Source organism: Mustela nivalis, assembly GCF_964662115.1.
Source record: "Mustela nivalis genome assembly, chromosome: 12".
NCBI lineage: Eukaryota > Metazoa > Chordata > Mammalia > Carnivora > Mustelidae > Mustela > Mustela nivalis.
Window position 1 is genome coordinate 21,295,077 of NC_139031.1, and position 19,947 is coordinate 21,315,023.

Sequence of the window (19,947 nt, forward strand, 5' to 3'; positions counted from 1 at the left end):
TGTGTCGACCTGGGAGGCAGCCCCTAAATTCCCACACAGCCTCCTCTGGCAATGGCCGACTAGCTCTTGCCCCACCAGCTGTGTCCCTGGGAAACAGAGGCAAAGGGGAGCGGGAAAGACGCTGCAGTAGGCAGGATAGAATGTGGACCTGGGGCTTGGGCTCTGCGCTCTGAGGTGCTGTGAGGCAGGGGCTCAGGCTGTTCCTCACCAAGAGGGACGTGAAGGAAGAGGCAGTCTGAGGTAAATCTCCCCATTGAAGGATACATTTGTAGCCTCTAGCCCCTTGGCTGGCTCCCCCTCTCACCTCTCTTCCCTCCTCAGACTCCTTTTCCACAGCTTGTGGAAGCTTGTAGAATCTTCTTTCATAGCCATGGAAGCTCTGTCCCCTTCTAATGGCTGGGCATCTCAAGCAGACTCGGCGGGTCATTGGCATCTTGGCCATTTAGTGCCCTTTCTAAAAGAACTGGCCATCATCCTCCCAGGAGCACCCCAGGCTACAGGGGTTAGGGTGGCCAGACGGTGGTGAGAAGAAGCAGTAGTAGAGAAGATCATCCTCCCTGAAGGGCGAGAAGCAGACCCCAGAGAGACACCCTCAGAAGGTCAGTAAGAGGCTTTGGGGGTGAATAGGAGTGGCGCTTGGGTGGGCGGCGTAGCTCTCGAGTCTGGGACCAGAACTTCTTCCAAGCTGTTAAATGTGGTGTCAATTGCCCAGGAAGTTTCTAACCATACAGTTATCAATGTTCTGGCACTTTCCAGGTCACCCCAAGTTTCTTCTTGTGTCTCATCTTCACAAGTTTGGGGGTGGATTTTTCTCATTTTAATTAATTAATTAATTAATTAATTAGGATTTTTCTCATTTTAGAGGGGAGGAAGGCAAGGCCCAGCAGATCACATTCTAAGCAGTGTCACTTGAGCTCCAAAACCATGTATTGTTTAAAGCTCATGTGACTAAGGTACCCTGGCCATCTGGGTCCAGGTGCGCACTGGGCATCAGAGCCCCCCAGGGGGCTCCCAGCTTGTTCTCTTCCACACAGGCTCTCCTCAGGCTGAGGCCACTGGCCCCCGCAGCTCCAGGCTCGGAGCCGATCTGGTCAGCAGCCCCAGGAGAAAGGACCTGAGTCTTCTTCATTCTTTAAGAGATAGTATTGAGAGTATTGTTGTACCTACCGCCCAGATTAGTCACAGCTTTATATTCTGTCCTGAGCTGGTGCTTAAAAAAAATGTTTCTTTAAAGAAAAAAATAGAGGAAATGGATAAATTTCCATTATCTGGTACATCCAGACGATAATGGACTATTATTCAGCACTAAAAAGAAATGAACTATCAAACCATGAAAGGACATGGGAGAAACCTCAACACATATTAAGTGAAAGAAGCCAGTCTGAAAAGGCTACGGACTGCAGTAAGTCCAACTCTATGGCATTCTGGAAAGCGGAAAACTATGGAAGCAGTAAAAAGACCTGTGGCCGCAGGGGTTGGAAGGAGGGGAGGAGGAGTGGGTGGGACACAGCATTTTGAGTGAAGAGACCCCACAGGCGATCACACCACAACGGTGGACATGTGTCTTCAGACATCTGTCCAAACCCACGGAACGCACACCTCCGAGACTGAGCCTGAAGGGAAACCACGGACTCTGGGTGGTGACCGTGTTTCCATGTAGGTTCATCCATTGTAACGAAGGAACAGCTCTCGTGCCGACGTGGATGGTGGAAAAGGCTGAGGGGAGCACCTGTGGGGAATCTCTGCACCTTCTCAATTTTACTGTGCACCTAAAACTGCTCTAAAAGAGCAAAGTCTTTTAAAAACACATGAAAATACAGGAATCTTTTTTTTTCTAAAGATTTTATTTATTTGACACAGAGATAGATCACAAGTAGGTAGAGAGGCAGGCAGAGAGAGAGGAGGAAGCAGGCTCCCCGCTGAGCAGAGAGCCTGATTCGGGGCTCAATCCTGGGATCCTGAGATCATGACCTGAGCCGAAGGCAGAGGCTCAACCCACTGAGCCACCCAGGCGCCCTACAGGAATCTTCGTAAGAATGATGACACCCAAGTCTCCATGATGCCCCGCTGAATTATTTTCTAATTCAGCCATAACCAAGTACCACAGACTACGTGGCTTAAACAAGAGAAGTTTATTGCCACGCAGTTCCGGAGGCTAGAAGTCTGAGATCCAGGAAGGTATCAGCAGTGCCTTCTCAGGCTGAGAGGGGGAATCTGTTCCCTGCTCCTCCCCCAGCTCTGGCGGTTGGCTGGCAATCTTCGGTGTTCTAGAAGCATCACCCCATTATCTGCCTTCACGTTCATGTGCCATTCTCCCTGCATGTGCGTAGTTGGGTTTTCAGATACACTCTTTTTTTTTTTTTTTTTAAGATTATTTATTTATTTACTTGAGAGAGAGAGAGAGAGAACACAAGCAAAGGGAGTGGGAGAGGGAGAAGTGAAGGAGCAGGAGGCTGGCTGAGGACAAAGCAAAAGCTGGTGCCTTCGCACACGGGTCCCCTGACCCAATCCACTGACGCCAAGTATGCCTGTTCAAACTATCAATCAATCAGCTCAGCCCCACCCGAAACTTGTTTGTACCTGTCTATAAAAACCCTGCACCAACCCAGCTCTGGACCTCTCCGCGTTATCGGCAACAAGCAGTGCAGAGGTCCAGGTTCGAACCTGCAATAAACAACCCTTGCTGATTGGCTTTGACTCACATCTCTGGTGGTCTTTTAAGGTGGGGGTAATACTTTATTGGCATTTCAGAAGCAGGCTTCCGCCGAGCAGGGAGCCTAAAGCCAGGCTCGATCCCAGGACCCTGAGATCATGACCTGAGCTGAAGGCAGACGCTTAACGACTCAGCCATCCAGGTGCCCCGAGATACACTCTTTTTATAAGCGTATCAGTCATACTGGACTGGGACCTACGCCAGTGAGCTCGTTTTTAACTTGATGACCTCTGTAGAGACCCTGTCTGTGAATACGATCATGTTCTGAGGTATGAGGGATTAGGACCACAACATATTTTGGGGAAAGGTGGGGGGACAAATGTAACCCAGAACACCCCCTGAAGTCACAGCCTTGCCCCGACATGTGGCGGCTGAGGTCTTCATCACGATGGAACCTCCATGACAATGACCCAGCCGTGCTGAATTTGTTCCGTCCCCAAGTTCTCGCAGGTAATTTCACAGGCCGGGCTGCAAGTCACACCCAGCCCTCCCTCCAGAGCAGCCTGTCCGTGCACGTGCACGGCGTGGTTAGACATACTTTCCAGGTGTCACAGGACAATTCAACACGTGGCAGGGCAGCCTCACTCAGCAGGTGCAGACCCGCCTCCATCTGCGGGTCTCAGGGAGACTTGGGAGCTCCCAGAGCCTTTCTCCTCTTGTTATGTCTCTGAGCCACAGAAGCCATGCCAGACACTGCACGGGGTAATTCCAACGAGGATTCTCTCAAGATCTATTGCCCAAAACACACTTACTGTCTGACACAGCCATTTTTATTCCTCTTAGAGTCCCTTTTTGCCTTGCTGACTCCAAGAAAGCTAATTAATTATTTGAGACACCAACTATTAAATTGACATAGTGATTAATCTGATAATCCTTTCTATGAAATTACCTCTGAAATGCTAACTTTCCATCTTTTGAAACTCACTGTGTAAATTACTCTGAAGATGACACCGTGCCAGCTTTTGGCTCTGTAAATCTTAATGGCAGTTTTTTGCCAAAAGCAATAGAAGCTGTCCTGAATTTATCAGGTCAATCAGGAAAGAGGCAGGCCGGCAGGAAATTGAAGGTGACACGCCGCAAGTGGGGGGTTTGTCTGACGGACTGTTAGGACCGGTTTTGTCCCTTTGCTCTAGGAGACTGAACGGCGGGAGCCTCATGAGGCAGAAGGACAGGAGCTCCCGGTTGCAGGACAGAAGAGCCTGTGTGGTTCTAAGAGGCGGGTCCCTGCCCACCCTGTCCCCAGGGCCATCCCTTCTCCTCCCAGTGCACCTCCTGAGCATCTCAGCAGTGGTGGAGACCTCCCAGCACAGGACAGAGACAACTCCTGCCCTCCTGGCGCTTCCATTCTAATAAAGGAAGTCGGACAACAAACAAGAGAAACAACAAGTGAGAGGGTGTCGCATTCTGTGGGGAGAGGATGAGGGAGAACAAGTGGGGGTAGCAATATACAATTTTGAACCAAGGGGTCACGGAAGACCATGTTGCCTCTCTCACCTCACTCACCCCTGCCCTGGCTCTGCCTTATTGAGAGGGTGACTTTTTTTTTTTAAGATTATTTATTTATTTGAAACCGAGAGAGATCACAGGTAGGCAGAGAGTCAGGCAGAGCGAGGGGGAAGCAGGCTCTCTGCTGAGCAAGGAGCCAGATGCAGGAGTTGATCCAAGGACTCTGGGATCATGACCTGAGCTGAAGGCAGAGGCCCAACCTACTGAGCCACCCAGGCGCCTGAGAGGGTGACATTTGAGTAAAGAATTGCAGGTGTGAGATTGGCCCCATGGATACTGGAGAACGAGACTTCCAGGGCACAGCCAGTGCCACAGACCTGATGTGGGAGCCTGCCCGGTCAAGGAACAGCAAAGGGGAGCTGGAATAGAATGAGCAAAGAGGCAGTGGTGGCAGCTAAAGAAGAGCTACAGAAGTTTGGAATCTATAGGCCATGGAAAGAGCTGAGTAAACCTGTCACTTCTGGGTGTTTTGGAAGGGAAAAGCCCATCTGTCCAGTCCGTCTTCCGCGGGTGTTCCCTCCCACCCCTGGGTCCTGTCCTGAAGGTGTCTCCCACGCAGACCACAGCATCTGAGGGCTTGTGCTAAGAGAAGGGTGTGGGCTGTACAACGTGTGGGTGAGCACTTACTGGGCCTGTAGCCCCACTGACAGGATTCTCTGTATGTCTGCAGGGGGAAACCAAGGCACCGCCCTCCATTTTCTCAAAAATCATTGCTGTTGCTGCTGCTTCTCTGGGCTGGAGCCATCCAGGTTCTTTCTGTTTTGTGGGAACAGGAAGCTTACCACCTCTCACCTCCCTCTGTCCCGGATTTTCTCCCATCCCTGCCTGGGCGGGTGAGAGGCCCCCCACAAGCCTTCAGGCCAATTCCTGAGGTAGAACAAGTTTCTCGAATCTAATATGAAGCCTAGAAAACAGAAGAGGTTTCTGATGCCCACAGGTTGTTCCTGAGAGACGTCCTCAGTGCGAGGGAGAGTTGTAGTCAGCAGCAGGACAGTGACGTGGTGAAAATGGACAGCCCTTGTCCTCTGGAGGGGTGAGAGGGGCACCCCTGGAACCACCATGCCCATAATCCCATGAAGCTATCCCATCACACGCCTCCCACGAGTCTGAGGGAGGTTCAGGGACAGCCTGGGAGCTCTCTCAGGGGAGCACCGATGGGGCAGTAGTGCCCCCCACCCCCAACTCTGCAGCTGGAGAACAGTGGGCTTCTCTGTTTCAGACAAAACTTGTCTTTGGCCTTGAGGCTCTGGGTGCAACCTCTGTGGCTGCCCTTTGGCTGACTGGCCTGCCCCATGGACGGATTTTCCGGAAAGGGACAGCCAGGTGTGCATCTGGGGAGGCTCTGAGATCTCTGCCATCTCTGTTTTGTGCTCCCTGGGTGTGAGGATTGAGCCACTGATGGACAGCTGTTGCAATAGTGTGCGTGGCTGCTTTTTGGTGTGTCCCCTACACTTCTGTTCCGCTGCCACTGCACACTGATGGCGCCTGACTTCTCTCAAACCCTCCTCCTTTCAGTCAGGCCCTCACCGTGTTCCAGAACAATCCCCCACCGTGTGCATGGTAAAGGGGCCCATCTCCCTGTTGCTTTTCTAGTGAGCCTTTTCTTCCCCTGAAGCACATCCCAGAGAGCCATATCGACTGCCCTCTGGGTTGCCATGGAAACAGAGCATTCTTCCCTCTTCTGTTTACCTTGGTCAGGGACTGCGGCAAAAACCAGCCAGTCGCTGAAGGAGAGGGAGGTTGCGGGTGGGGGAGAGGGAGGAGGGAAAGGCAGCCGCTCTAAACCAGATCATTCTGGTTCGGAGCGGTTCCCGCTTCACTCCCGAGAGGCTTTCGAACTAGGCGTGCGCTGCTGATGCAGGGTCTGGGCCCTCCGAAGAGTGGGGAGGGTCTGGAGGCTACTGGGCAGTTCCCCCCGCGCCCTGTCCCAGGTTCCACCTGCGCCTGCTCTCCTCTCCTTTCCCAGCTGCCTCCCTGCCGGTGCGGGCTGTTAGCACAGCCTTTCTCCTACCGCCTGGGCTCGCTGGGCCTCTGCTCACTACCCAAGGGCGCCGGCCCAGGGGGGGCAGTGACTGGGAGCTGAGATCCAGCCCTGCTCTGTGTCCTGGCCCAAAGCACCCTCACCCTGCTCGGACCCTTGCCAGGTCCTCCTAGCAGAGGGCCCTGCTTCCTCCTGCACCTTCCCGCTGCAGCCTGAGAGACCACTTCGTCGTCCTGTCTCTGGCTTCCAGCTTCCAGTTGTTCTTAGGATAAAAACCGGACTATGTGTCGACTCTTTATCATCCGCCCCGCCGGCCTCCCCTTCCTTGCCTCCCATGCCTCTTCCCCTGGGTCCCCGTCCTGCGGCCACCAGGCTTCTTCCCCTTCCGGAAGACGCCAGGAGCTGGGTTTGGGCTCCGTCTGGAATTCCCGGTCCCGGTGTAGTGACACTGTCCCTCGCGCACTTTCCAGCTCCTGATGCATGTTCACTGCGGCCTCGGAGAGGCTCTCCCTAACTTTTCTGTGTCCAGCAGCTCGGAATCACTCCCTCAGCCTCGCTAGCGGCCTTTCCTGGGACCGTCTCCCTGCTCCCCACCGCCCTCGGAAGCTGCGTGCAGCCAGGCGTGCTCTCCGCCGCCGCGCCGGCTCCCGGCAGGCCGCCGGCGCCTACTAGGTGCTCAGTTAGTCGGGGGGCGGGGTGCGAGCGGGCGCGCGCAGGCCCGGGCCCCGGCCTTCGCCCCCGCGCGCTCCCTTCTTTGGGCCGGGGGCCGGGCGCCCCCTTCCGGCCGAGGTCCGCCGCCGCCCGCCAAGGGTAGGCCGAGAAGGCGCTGGCTCAGGGCGGTTGGCGTCGCGGGGTCGCAGGCACGAGGCTGTTCCAGCCGGAGCCTGGCTAGCGGAGGGGAGGCGGCGGGGGGCGCTCCCGCACGGCTCGCCCCGCCAGCCGGGGGCTCCACGGCCCCCAGGGTGGCCGCTCTGCGGCGGGCGATTGCAGGCAGGGCCAGCCTCCGGTGGGCTTCGCGGAGGTGGGTAACTCCGTCGGCGCGGGAGTCCGCCCGCCAGGCTTACCCTGCAGTCCCGGCGTGTGGAGGAGGGAGGCGCGTGAGAACGCGCGGTGGAGACCGCGGGGAGCCGGACGCTGGGCTCTGAGGTTAGGGGGTGGGGGAAGCAGGGCGCCCCGCAGGTACAGGCCGCTCTGAGCGACCTCCAAGTTGCCGTTCTTAGGGATCCCATGGTTGTGAGCGGGAGGTCGTCGTCCTTTCCAGGGAGTTGGCCGTGCAGGGGGAGCTAGGGGCAGGTGCCAGCACTGACCCATCGTGGGATCCCGGCTGTCCCAGGACACACTCCACCCTTGTCCTCTGGCGTGAGGCTCAGGGAGGAACCAAGACCCTGGAGGTCTGCACGAATTCCTGTGCAGTCGCCAGAGCACGGAAGTTTGTTCACGTCCGCTGGAGATGTTTTCGACATTGTTGGCAGTCACAGGGAGGGCCACCTCAGCCAGGCAGCCAGGATGAACTGAACAGTCTGTCCTCTCTGAGGCGACACAGAGAGAACCTTAGCTGCTTTATCTTCCTTTCGCAGCTGCCACTTGCGCTAGGGCTGTACAGCTCGCGGCCTGCGGTGGGCTCTGAAATAGTAAGTGGCCAGAGGTCCCACCTGTCCCTGTCCTTCTGTCCTCCATAGCCCAGGTTACTGCCCTGCCTGCATGCGCTGTGCTGCTGCCTTCCTTCCTACCAGAGCTGCCCAGGCCGTCCTGGAGGCTGGCTGCTGGGCAGGAGCTCACACACACTCAGATACTTGAGAAAGCATCTCACTGCTCCCCTGGAGACTTTGGGGCCAGACCCCGAGGCCTGTGCAGGACGGTGGATTTGCCGGCTCTGCTCTGTACCGCTCAGAAGCCCTCCATCTCCTCTCACTTCACTGTGGAATATAGGAAAGAAAAAGCCTCCAAAGTGATGCTCTTGCTTGATTCTATGAATGGACAGCATGGGAGGAAGGGACTTTGGGCAACAGAACAAAACCGTGTCTAAACCTTGAGAGAGTGTTTTGTTTTTAAATTCTCTCCCTCCCCTGCCTTTTTTCCTCCTACTAGCTCCCAAGATTGGCTTTTAAATCAAAGATTTCCAAATACTAGTCAAGTTATGACTTAATCAATAAAGAACTTAAAAACACTAATACTCCTGAGGCACCTGGCTGGCTCAGTCCATTAAACACCTGACTTTTGATTGGCTTAGGTCAAAAATCTCAGGCTCATGAGATCAAGCCCTGTGGAGCCTGCTTGAGATTCTCTCTCTCTTTACCCGCCTCCCCCTCATGTACAGCTGCACTCACTCTTTAAAAACAAAAACAAGGGCGCCTGGGTGGCTCATTGGGTAAGCCTCAGCCTTCGGCTCAGGTCATGATCTCAGGGTCCTGGGATCGAGTCCCGCATCGGGCTCTCTGCTTGGCAGGGAGCCTGCTTCCCTCTCTCTCTCTCTGCCTGCCTCTCCATCTACTTGTGATTTCTCTGTCAAATAAATAAATAAAATCTTTTAAAAAAACAAAAACAAAAACAAAATTAATACTCCAGCCCTACCTTTTGAATTACCCAGTTTTTTACAGCCTAATTTGGCCAGAATCACAGAATCCTGAAGAAGGCCTCAATCCAAAGAGCTGTGAAGGGTTGGGCTTTATTAAGGAGAAAAAAGGGGAAAAATGAACAAAAACCCATGAACATACTTAAAAATCCAGCAGTCCCTGCTTTGGCCCGTCACACCTCCCAGGCCATCTTGCTCCTGTTAGCTCTATGGGCTGTTTTTCGTTTTGTTTTTGATACCTTCCTTTATGCCTCTACTTAATACTTTTCTGGTTATTGCTTAATTTGAGACATTCTATGTATTACGTTCCTGCTATGGAAGATGAGGCTTTAGCTCACTTATATCACCACCCAGCACCGCCCCCCCCCATCCTCTTTGTTTCTTTACTGGTTAACTTTGTAACTTTGAGTAAATACTTCATTTCTTATGACAGCAGCTAGAGAGCAGTAGCAGTAAACACCCAGCCATGCTTCCTATGTGCTAGGCATTCTTCAAAGCACTTCACGTGTGAGTTAAGCCACACAGTAATACTGACTGAGCCAGAGCTAATAAGCTTCGGTCCCCCAACTCTCCAGATCACCTCCTTCCAGAGCTGTGCTGTGGTAGCCACTAGCCATGTGTGACTGTTCACATTTTAGTTGAAATTAAATAGAATTAAAAATTTAGTTCTTCACACGAAACACATGGAAACTGGATGGTTTTATCAATGTTCTCTCCCCTCAAGCAATTACTGCAGATTAACCATAAGAGAACTGTTCAGTTATAATGGCTTAGTGACAGCATTTTGACGAACTCAAATTTTATCCATGGAACTGGAAGAAGAAAACCCCCAAACCAACTAAGCCACTGAAACCTCATCCCACCCAACCCAAGCTGGGGCTTAACTAAGAACCGAATCAGATACAAATAAGAGTTCATTTCAAAGCTCTGGCTGGTCAGAAGTCAAAAAGGTATAGGGTCCATTTCTTATTCCTGGTAGGTCTCAGGGGAGTAGACCTCAGAAGAGGTAGGAGAAAGAGAGCAAGGGAAACAAGACTGCTCCGCCGAGTAAGTGTATTAACTGTACCTTACACATTAAGGGGTAGAAATTACGTGTTTTCCTCTTGTTGGCTTATATTGTATTATCTAAGATTATTAGTCCCCAGAGGGTATATTTAATCCAATCGTTTGTCGATGGAAACACTGAAAGCTAAGAGGCATGTGTGCGGCTCTGGATGGGAGACCTTACAAGTGACCAGACTGGGAGTGTCCACACCGATGCCAGACTTCAGAGTTCGCAAAAAAGCACTGCTGGGAGAGGGATCCTAGCTGATGGCGAAGCGACACAAAGCCGAGGTTTTGGATAAAGAAGCATCTGGAAGACCAAGGCCAGAGCTGGGAACTGTGGTTTCATCCCTAAGGGACTCCTGCGAAGGGCTCAGCTCCTCCTGGGTCTCTTCTCTTGAATCGTAAACAGTTGTGACTCCTTATGTAAAGATTCACATTTTCCCTTTGAATTTCCTTATTGCTTCTCCAGCTCTTCAGAATGTCTTGACACATCCACACAAACTCGGCTAGTGTAGTTCGGGGAGTACGCAGGGTAGGACAGAGAAAGGAAAAGGGAGCGTGCTCTGCCCCCATGGTCACTCACTCTTCTGCTCATGTCCTGAGGGGAACAGCGTTCTGTTGAGGGGGCGGCTGTGTGTCCACGAGTTCCAGACAGTGAGCAGAGGGAAGGAGCCACAGCAGGCAGCGGTGGAAGGCAGATGACTCACAGATATGACAAAGAAAAGTGGGCCCTGCTGGGTCGGGAAAGGAGCGGCGGAGGTGGGTGGACCGAGGCTTCCGTCCCAGCGGTGAGCTCACATACACGCAAATGACCGTCAATCAAGGTAGCCTTGCGCCAAATCGATTTGGATAAGATTTATTGATCAGATTGTTTTTAGAAAACCAACAGCAAAACACTGACAAGGTACATAAATACAGATCGGACATTTTAGGGTAAATTCACTATTTTTCCTACTTGCCTGTAGGAAACCAGGTAAGGTGGAGAAGCTGTCCTGATCATACGGCATGCACACCAGACTGCAAAAGGACTTCCACACTATTGAACAGGACTGTGGCAAATAGCTTGAAAAGTAAGGCAAGCATCGTGTGTGGCCTAAGCGCACCCTGTACGGAGAGCCAAGCCCAGGCCTGCCCTCAGAGACTGCGAGATAGGTTTCCCTTTCTTGCCTAGGTTCTTCCAGTCAAATGCTCATCGGCAGATGCCTTTACAGGGAGATGCCTGGCGCTGTCCCTGCTCAGACTCTGTGTACAAGGAAGTGGCTCTGGAGAAAGTCAGTGTGTTTCTGATGCCTCCTTTGTATTCTAAATGTGCAACTAGTAAAACAGCAATTACTACACCTTGGTGAACCTGCCTCTGACTCACCCTGTACACTGACTGAGCAGGGCCTTTAAAAAACTTCTAGCAAGTGAAAAAAAAATGATAAAATCATGAATATTAGACTAAAAAGATGGTACCACTTTTGAAGCACACCTCAGAACTTCTTTTTGTAACCCCAGGTAAGAGAAGAGGTCACTTTCTGGCAAATCCAGCGACCTCGGAAGGGAAACGCCATCGCCGGCACGATCCGCACGACACACCCGGAGAGTATGGAGCCCTGCCGAGCCCGCCTCAGGCGCTGCCAACGCTCCAGGGGCCCCGAGGAATCTGGGGAACCAAAGCACTTGAAGCTAACAGAGACCAGTCTGGGGAGCTCATGACCACAGGACCATAAACCCTCATCCGTCCTGGAGCTCAATGCCAGAACAATGAAGAGAAGGAAAATGGCTTTTTGTGCTACATCAGAGTGCTGGCAGCTAGACAAATGAATGACGGTGCCACTTTCTAAACATCTGTAAGACCACATAAAAACAAACCGCTTTTACAGAATGAAGACCAACACAGACTTCCAGGATAATTCAACCTTTCCTACATGCCAAGCTATATGGCTGGAAAGGGTATTTCCAAAGGGAAAATACGACTCCTGCAAGAACAGAGGAAATGCAAATATTTGTCAAGAGCCAAAGAAATGTGTTCAAATGATGGGATTTCCTCTGCTTCACACACAGTAGCTGCTTCTTCCCGTAGGCGCAGAGAGCTCTTTGGTGGTTAGAGGAGAGACAGCCTAGAACTCAGGGCAGGAACACTACGCTGAAGCAGAGGAGTGAAGAGTTAACATCTCAACTCAGGATTACCACCCGTGGGTCCTAATTTCAGCGTTCAACAGCTGTCATCAAATTGACAATTACGGCTAATAGGGCTGCTTATATGCTTGCTGGTTTCTAGCCCTCCGTGATTCTTCTTTTTCATTTCTAACTACTTATTAGCCCCACTCCACGAAAAAGGAGGTGCTTATGGGAGAGAGCTAGGGAGGAAGAATATAAATGAATCAATTGTTTGATAGAAAAGTTGAAACACTGATTAATTATGAATTTCAATTATCTGTGCTTTACCCTAGCTACCCTGGGTAACCAAAGGTCACTGTTAATAAACCTTTTGCTTAGAAAAGTTAATGTTTATTATTATACATTTAAATCTAGCTATGTAATGGAAATGAATAATTTAGAGCAAATTTTTACACCAAGTCACTAGGGCCCTGAAAAAAAAATTCTGCCAGTGGAAAGGATTTCAGTTTGGCCCCTGAAGAACAGTTAAAATTTCCATCTACTCTATATTGGCTTATATATTTTCCAGAATGTGGAAAATACTTTATTAAATGAAGAAAGCATCACTGTCTTCATTTAATCACGTATTATGTTCACAGATAAATTAGTATATACATGGGAGAACTGATAGTATTAAATATTAGGCTTTAATTCTCCATTTAGGAAATTCCTTACAGGTAGACTTCTCTTTTTGTGGGCAAAGAAATGTAGGAAGATATGCACACATGAGATAGTACAAAGATGACTGGGGAAAAGTCTCAACTCTAACAAGCCCAAGGAATAAAAAGTCTTTAAGAGTTGGAGTGAGAAAACACAGACTTGAAGATCCAGACTGACCAAGAGTTGGTTTATGCTAGCTGATCACATCTCACATTCTTGATATAAGCTGACTCTAAAGCAATGAGCTGGCTTCCCAAAGCAGATTAAAAAAGAAAAAAAAGTAGTCTACCTGCTTTATAGTTACACCCTATATATAATCTGTATATATTCATATGTGTTTCTATATATTGCACTTCAATTTACAGGACTGCAGTAAGATGGCAGGGAGTGCCTCAAAGAGGCAGAGAAGCAGCAGGCATAAACTTTCCTAAACCAAGGAACAGTGTCAGGAATTCAGGGCGCTGGTTACAGGTATACTAAATGGCTGGGGAACCCCTATATAAAATTCTAGTCATGTACACTTAAGTCATCATACACACAGTCTCATTTGGCATCCAGAACATGTGCATATGTGCGGTTCTATAGCACTCTGAGCTGGTCACACCCACATCCTTTTCACTAGTATTATATTAAAAGAAGACACTTTAGACCAAGGATATATACTTTTATAAAAACATCACATACAAGGTCTTGGATGTCAGGCCTCCAAAAGTCTACCTCAAAGAAGACTGCCCTCAGAAGGCTTAAATCCTTTTTTGCCAGCAAGTGTGGATTGAACTAGACTCTCTTTCTAGCTCTCCAGTGTAGCAAAGCTAGAGATCTGCTTATTTCCCAAGGAGCATGGGAAGATAAGAACAGAGGCTGAGCATTCAGGCTTTGGTCCCTATATAAATCCATGACAAAAATCCTTTTACCACCCTAGACAGCACAGCTTATTGAACTGGATATATTCCACCAAATATCCAGAGACCAGGCTGGAGTAATGCAGCAAAGCCTTGTCTTGAACTCATGGCGCTGCTCAAACTGACTTGCTCTGGAGAGAGCTCCTCACTGGAGTAAGCTAAGCAGTGGGTGGTAAGAGGCTAAATGTCAAACAGACTTGGTCATGGCAAGATTGGGGGAGGGGGGTACCTCTAGAGGAGTTGCTCCTTCTCCTCTTCTGGCCCTTACCCCTCAGTCCCCACAAAAGGACCCAAACTCACAGGGGAGTGGTATTCTAAGACCTTGCAGACTATGGGCACCATGAACTCAACCCAACATGGGTGGGATGTTCTAATAAGGCATGGAAGTAAAAAGTCCAAGTCTAGAGACCACAGTTTTCTCTTCCCCGGAACTCAACAATGGATGGTAACTTTAGCCACAACTCAAAAGTGATTTTAAATCCACACATGAGCTAAAGAGATCCCTTCTGGGATGAAGGAAAAAAGAAGAGTAACTTTAAAAGCTAAGTGGAAAAGAGGCACTTAAAGGAAAAAAATATGTCCCAAATCTCCCATCTGAGCCTCCTGTTGTGAGGTGACCGATGGGATGATCAGCACGTGCCTTCTCGTATGCCTGCAGCACCTGGCGAACACCTGAGGACTTCCAAATGCTCACATCTCAGTGACTTGCTCAAATATCTAGCAGCCTGATGGCAAAGAAGTGAAAATTTAGGTCACTCCTTTCTTAGAGTTAAAATACAAAACGAAACAAACAAACAAAAAAAAAAACCCCAGAACTAAAACTTCACACCAAAAACTAATGATCAGTTTCATTCCTTCCTCATGCTAGTTTTTAAAATGATACTTAGTTCATCGGGAAGGATGACTTATGGCTTCCCCCACCTCATCAAGACCTTTTATCCAATGACTAGACAATTACTCACAGCACCATGCACATTAAAAGCAGACAAAAAGGGGAGACAGTAAACTAAGGGAAAAATCAAGAACCAGTTGGCTTTCCAGAGATAAAACCTGTTGCCTGAGAAAATGGCAGGTGTGTGGCCCAGTGTCAGAAAAGAAACATCTGTGAAAAGGGAGTGGCCAATATGACCGTTGGGCCTCACAGTCTGGCGCCGAGGCCCTCCCTGCCCTGCTCTTCTCTGGCCTCTTACAAGCTTCTTTATGTCCCATGGCATTTACGCCACACATTTAGGGTCTACAAGTCCCCCCATGAAGAAGTCAAAGAGATACTTGAACCCAGGAATAAGCACAGGAGAATTTTGAAACTGCCCACAATGAAGAACTTTGACCACCATAAACTCCTTGATTCAAAACGTTCTAGGTGCCATAATTTCTAAGAGCCACAATAAAACACACAACTACAACACACACATAAGCCTTGTGACGAGCCAAACCTAACCATTGCTGGCACCGTAAGGATGAGAAAAGAAATCACTAATCAAGAGTTGCTGAACTGCTTGACGTTCCTCCAAAGTCAAAGGATGGGTTTGGGTATCTCTGCAGCAAGACGTCAACCAGTGCAGCCACCAGACCCAGCTACTCAATTAGCAGCATCTTGGAAAACAGTTAAGTTAAACTTCTAGGTTTGCATATAACCCGCACGATTCTCAAGGTTAGCCTTCTTGTTCTATCATGAAACTTCTCATTGTTGTGGCTAGACTTAAATATTTAAAAAAAAAATTTTTTTTTGTCAATGATGCTTCTTTAATTTGTAGAGCATTGGCTAACATGGTCATAGTTTCAGAGTTCCTTTAAAAAATTATCCTATCTTGATTCACAACATTATTAAGGTACCTTCAGACTTTCCCTCAACTCCATCAAGGAAGAGGGAGTATGTGAATGTGTGTGTGTGTGTGTGTGTGTTGGGGCAGGAGGGAGAGAAGCAAAGAAAGAAGCACAAGGGAAAGTGAGATTTCCATAAACTTAAAACCAATTTACAGAAAGGCATCTGATGTATTTTCTGAATAAGGCCTTGATCAGGGTAACCAATCCTCTTTGTAGCACATTCTACACTGCCCATAAATAAAGGAGTCTCTTTAAATTAACATTTCCAGTATCAATGAACAGTCCAGAAATCCTCATTTCAAGCGCTCGATGAGTCCCTGTGTGAGTCCAAGGTGCAGAAGCTGTGTTCGGGAGAGGTTTGCTAGGTTAGGGAAGGCCGCAAGCAGCTTCTCCCATGCCAGTTCCAGCAGGCTAGGTACCACCAGCCAGATCTTAAACAATGACCCAGTCCGTTTGTTTTCATGGATGTTCACCACTCCTCCATGAATGTACATGCAACCAGCCTGTGAACAAACGGCAGTCAAAAGGGGATAAATTCAAATGGGAAAGAAACAGATACTGAGGCTGAAGAGTCAGCAAAAAATTGCCCACTAGGCCAAAGTGAGATGAGGTGAAGCAAAAAAGAATTTCTCACAGATCCCAACACAGAGATCAAGAAGGGTTTAAATAATGACTGAGTTACTAGGAGAAAACTGTAGCTTTTTTCTTTTTCTTTCCCTTTTTTTGGCCTTTAGCAAACATTAAACTAACATTATATGAAGTATTCACAGTGCCAAATACTGGGAATACAAAGATGAAAATAAAGGCCCTTGCCTTCGTGAAACTAATGGGATCTTTAACAACAGGCTTCGTGGGGATAGAGCTATTCTGCCCTCCCAGAAGACAGCTTTTCTGTCCCTACCAGGGCCTGAATGTCACACACAGCCTTCCTTTCACATTTCTGCTGCTTTTAAGCTGTGTATATGGTTTCTCTCCCCTTTTCTCAGAGGGAGAGCTAGCTTTGTCTTGAAGAGAGTTGTAGAAACCCATTCTTAACTCAAGATTGCTAACTGCAGAATCTTTTTCTTTGCTAACTTTGCTGAAAAGATTTCCTTATCACCTGCAACTATGTAAGGAAGGTTAAGAAAATAAAAACTTACCGGTGTAACAGCTGCACAGTGAAAATAAACTGGCTCGGGCATGGTAGCTGGGAGCTTCACCCACTGAAAAGTCTGCAGATTCAACTTCCAGATATCTCCCAGGATCACTTCTCCGTTATAGCCCCCACAAATAAACACATCTATCAAGAAAAGAGAGACCCCAGATCACACAAAAGAAAAGAGACACGACAACAGCATGTTTTGTAGTAGATCACCGGGTGAGCTGACAGGGGACCAGTTCTGGGCATCTCCTCCAGCACAGATGACTGTGGCTGGGAGACCCTCTCCGGCTGCTGTCATGTCCCTCAGTAAAGTACGGACACTGTGCCGGGATCTTTGCTAGGACTAGGGATGCAAGTCTCTAAGCAGGCTTCATGTCTGGGTCCTCAAATCCAAATACCTATAGGTACCAGGCACAGGAAGTGAATGGACAAGAAGGTCCAGGGAAAATAAGCCAACAGGAGTGCACACACTCTAAAGGGGGAGATGGTGATGCAGCGCCAGCTGACCGACACCTTGTGGAACTTAAGGCCCACAACAGCCAGATCTTCTGATTTTTCCACAGAAGCTGGAAATCTGGATTTTTTTTTTCCTAAGGGAAACATTTTGATTTTTAAGTGTTATCCACTAATCCAAAATAACTTAAGACACACACGAGCCAGACAAAACATAATTGCAGGCCACCAGTTTGCAAATTCTTCTTTCAAATAATGTTCTAGAAAGGATGGATATTTGTCTGCCCATAAAGACAAACGTCCTCTATGCAGACATTTAACCTGAGGAGAAACATTCACTGCAACGTTCAGTTCAGGGGCATAAAAGTGGTTCTTCCAAAGCTTTCTTTAGCCAAAGGAGGACAGTGTGAAGCCCCATTTGATCTACACAGTTCTTTCAACCTTCCCCAAAATCAAAGGTTCTTCATCATTGTTGATGTTTTATGTTTGTAAAGTTAGATACTTATAACTGGTCAGCTTGTAACATTCAAATGAAATGCCTCAAACTAAGACTGAATTCCACTGGTACGGTATCCAGCCTCAATGGATCAAATGATGAGATGTCTTCATTCAGGTCTAGATCAAGCTCAAGCCAATACTTAATTAAACTATAAAACACACTGGAAACTTCTTTGGCTAAGATTCAAGAAAAGTTTAGGGCCAAGGCAAAGTATAGCTTTGCTTCCTCGAGAGGCAAAGCTGAACAATGCCACGATCTACACATCTTATCCAGAAAGCAGAAGCATCATAAAAAGCAGCTTTGTACTGGAGATGGCAGCATAATCCTAGTTAAATCCCAACTAAACTGCTGAAAGGATATGGGCTCTCAAACTCACTTATACACACCTTCCCCCCAGGAAAAATGGAAGGGGGTGAACCAAACCATAAAATAAGCTGTAAATTAGAAGACAGGAGGGTTGTCCAAAGAGGAGTCATTTATCACACTCGGACGAGGTAGGCACAGCTGCTTTGGGAAGCCATACAATGCCTCTGTTGTAATACAGCCAAAGAATGAGCTAAGAGTCCTATTTGGCATCAGACAGAGCACAGAATAAACTTTATGAAATACCACTCTGAAGGAGTTACTGTAATTTTAATACTATGTCCACCGAGGTCTCAATTATATGTCAAGATTATCAGTATTACCCACCAAAACCACGGACAGCTTTGGGGTGGGGTGCTGAAAGGTCAGCCCGTATAAGACAAGCTTATTTATTGCCAGTCTTTGAGTTCTCTCGTAACTGAGGGAACCCAGACACCCCACTCATGTACCTGATGAAAACCACTAAAAGAAGCATAACTTTATGGATTTCCCTTGAGTTTAAGCTATAAGAAACAGACTCTTCTCAAAATTGTGCCCTTTATATACACATAAAGACATTCTCAGCACGTACAATTATAAAACGGAACTAGAATGTTCTTTAGAAACCTTACCATTTTTTATTTGGACACAACTGTGACATCTTCGGGCTGCAGGAAATCCTGCCAAACACATAATAAACACAGAAATTCCATTATTCACAGAAAAACTAAGACTAACGCTGATGTGCCATGGTGAAAGACACACTAGGAATAACTCTTAGACACTTAAAACAAGCCCATTGTTGCATTAAGCAAACACTGACTAGTCCTTCCAATCCTTCCTTATTTCACACTAAAAAAAAGCCATCCAAGTCTCGCTGTAACCGTACAGCATTCAGGTGCCAGGGGAACAAAATGGGATGGTAGGGGAAGGAGTTACTAGTGGCTTTTCCAAGTCCTTTTACCCACAAAAAGATGGGTGGATCTTGATTCAAGTGCCTGCTTCCTAACCCACCCACATTTCCCTGCTTCCGCAGAATGTAACAATCCCCATTAAAAGTCTCTGCACAATTACAGAGGAAGAATAATAACTGGACCAGCATAACGTATTTTACTTGTCATATAACTCAATAAGAGTACTTTCCCCCCTTCGAAACAAGTAAAAATTAAAATATATTTATTAAAGATAAGTGAATCAATATTTTAAATTTACCTATTTTTTCATGGGGTTTTGTGGCAATTTCCTCCCATGCGTTCGTTTCAAGGTTGTATGCATGGATCTTGGGGAGAAAAAAGAAAGAAGAATCACACACGTAATTTTAGCTTGCCTGAAGACCGGATTTTTTAATAACAGCCTAAACAAACACGTATTCTTAGTTGGAAAGTCTTCATTTCTTTTGCCTTTCTCCAATCTTCCCTAATTCTAAAAGAAGGCAAAACATTAAATGATACAGTTGAAAGTTAAACAGATACAGGATTCCATTTTTTTTTTAATCACAGAAAAAAAAAGAAAACAGTTGGAATTCTGCAACTGTCACATTTTTTACAACAAACATTTACCATTTTTATACCAGAAAGTAAGTGTTGATAAGAAAATACGATAATGCAGTTTTAACAAAACTTGAAAAAGACCAATAAAGTGCCAAAACAGCCCAGGGGCTCTGTAGCCTAATCTAGATTCCTCCTGGGAGATGTTGATTTAGCAACACCACAGGAGTGGATGAATAAAAACCCATCAGAGTGCAGCTTCCTACAGATGCACAGTCCTAGACCTGCAAAGTTCTTTCTAAATACACAGCACTGACGATGACAAAGCTGTGACATCCTGAGCATCATGGTTCCAGTTCTCATTAGTTTCTCCATACGAGCTACTATCTCTTCCTTTTAGTCACTTCCCCCATCCACCTTATGCCGGGGATAATTTTCATGTATTTTCAGAGTGTGATGGATACAATGGTCAACTGGAAAGCATATCAGGGACAGAGTTTGGCCATATGTTATAAAGAGCATGTAACATAAAACAGGTGTTAAGGGGCACCTGGGTGGCTCAGTGGGTTAAGCCTCTGCCTTCGGCTCAGGTCGTGATCTCAGGGTCCTGGGATCGAGTCCCGCATTGGGCTCTCTGCTTGGCAGGGAGCCTGCGTCCTCCTCTTTCTCTCTGCCTGC

The 19,947-nt window shown here is 48.0% G+C and overlaps 1 protein-coding gene across 3 annotated transcripts in view; it reads right to left on the reverse strand.

Annotated features, from left to right (window-relative positions):
• Window positions 1–10,659: 10,659 nt before the first annotated feature.
• The window catches only part of KLHDC10 (kelch domain containing 10), a 62,684-nt gene continuing 53,396 nt past the window's right edge, over window positions 10,660–19,947 (reverse strand). For all 3 annotated transcript variants that reach the window (XM_082692175.1, XM_082692174.1, XM_082692176.1), the window contains 4 exons: window positions 18,995–19,061; window positions 18,415–18,462; window positions 16,487–16,626; window positions 10,660–15,850 (listed from right to left, as the gene is read on the reverse strand). In XM_082692175.1, coding sequence (XP_082548301.1) covers window positions 15,641–15,850; window positions 16,487–16,626; window positions 18,415–18,462; window positions 18,995–19,061 — 465 coding nt within the window. In that variant the 3' untranslated portion in view covers window positions 10,660–15,640. The remainder of the gene's footprint in view (window positions 15,851–16,486; window positions 16,627–18,414; window positions 18,463–18,994; window positions 19,062–19,947) is intronic.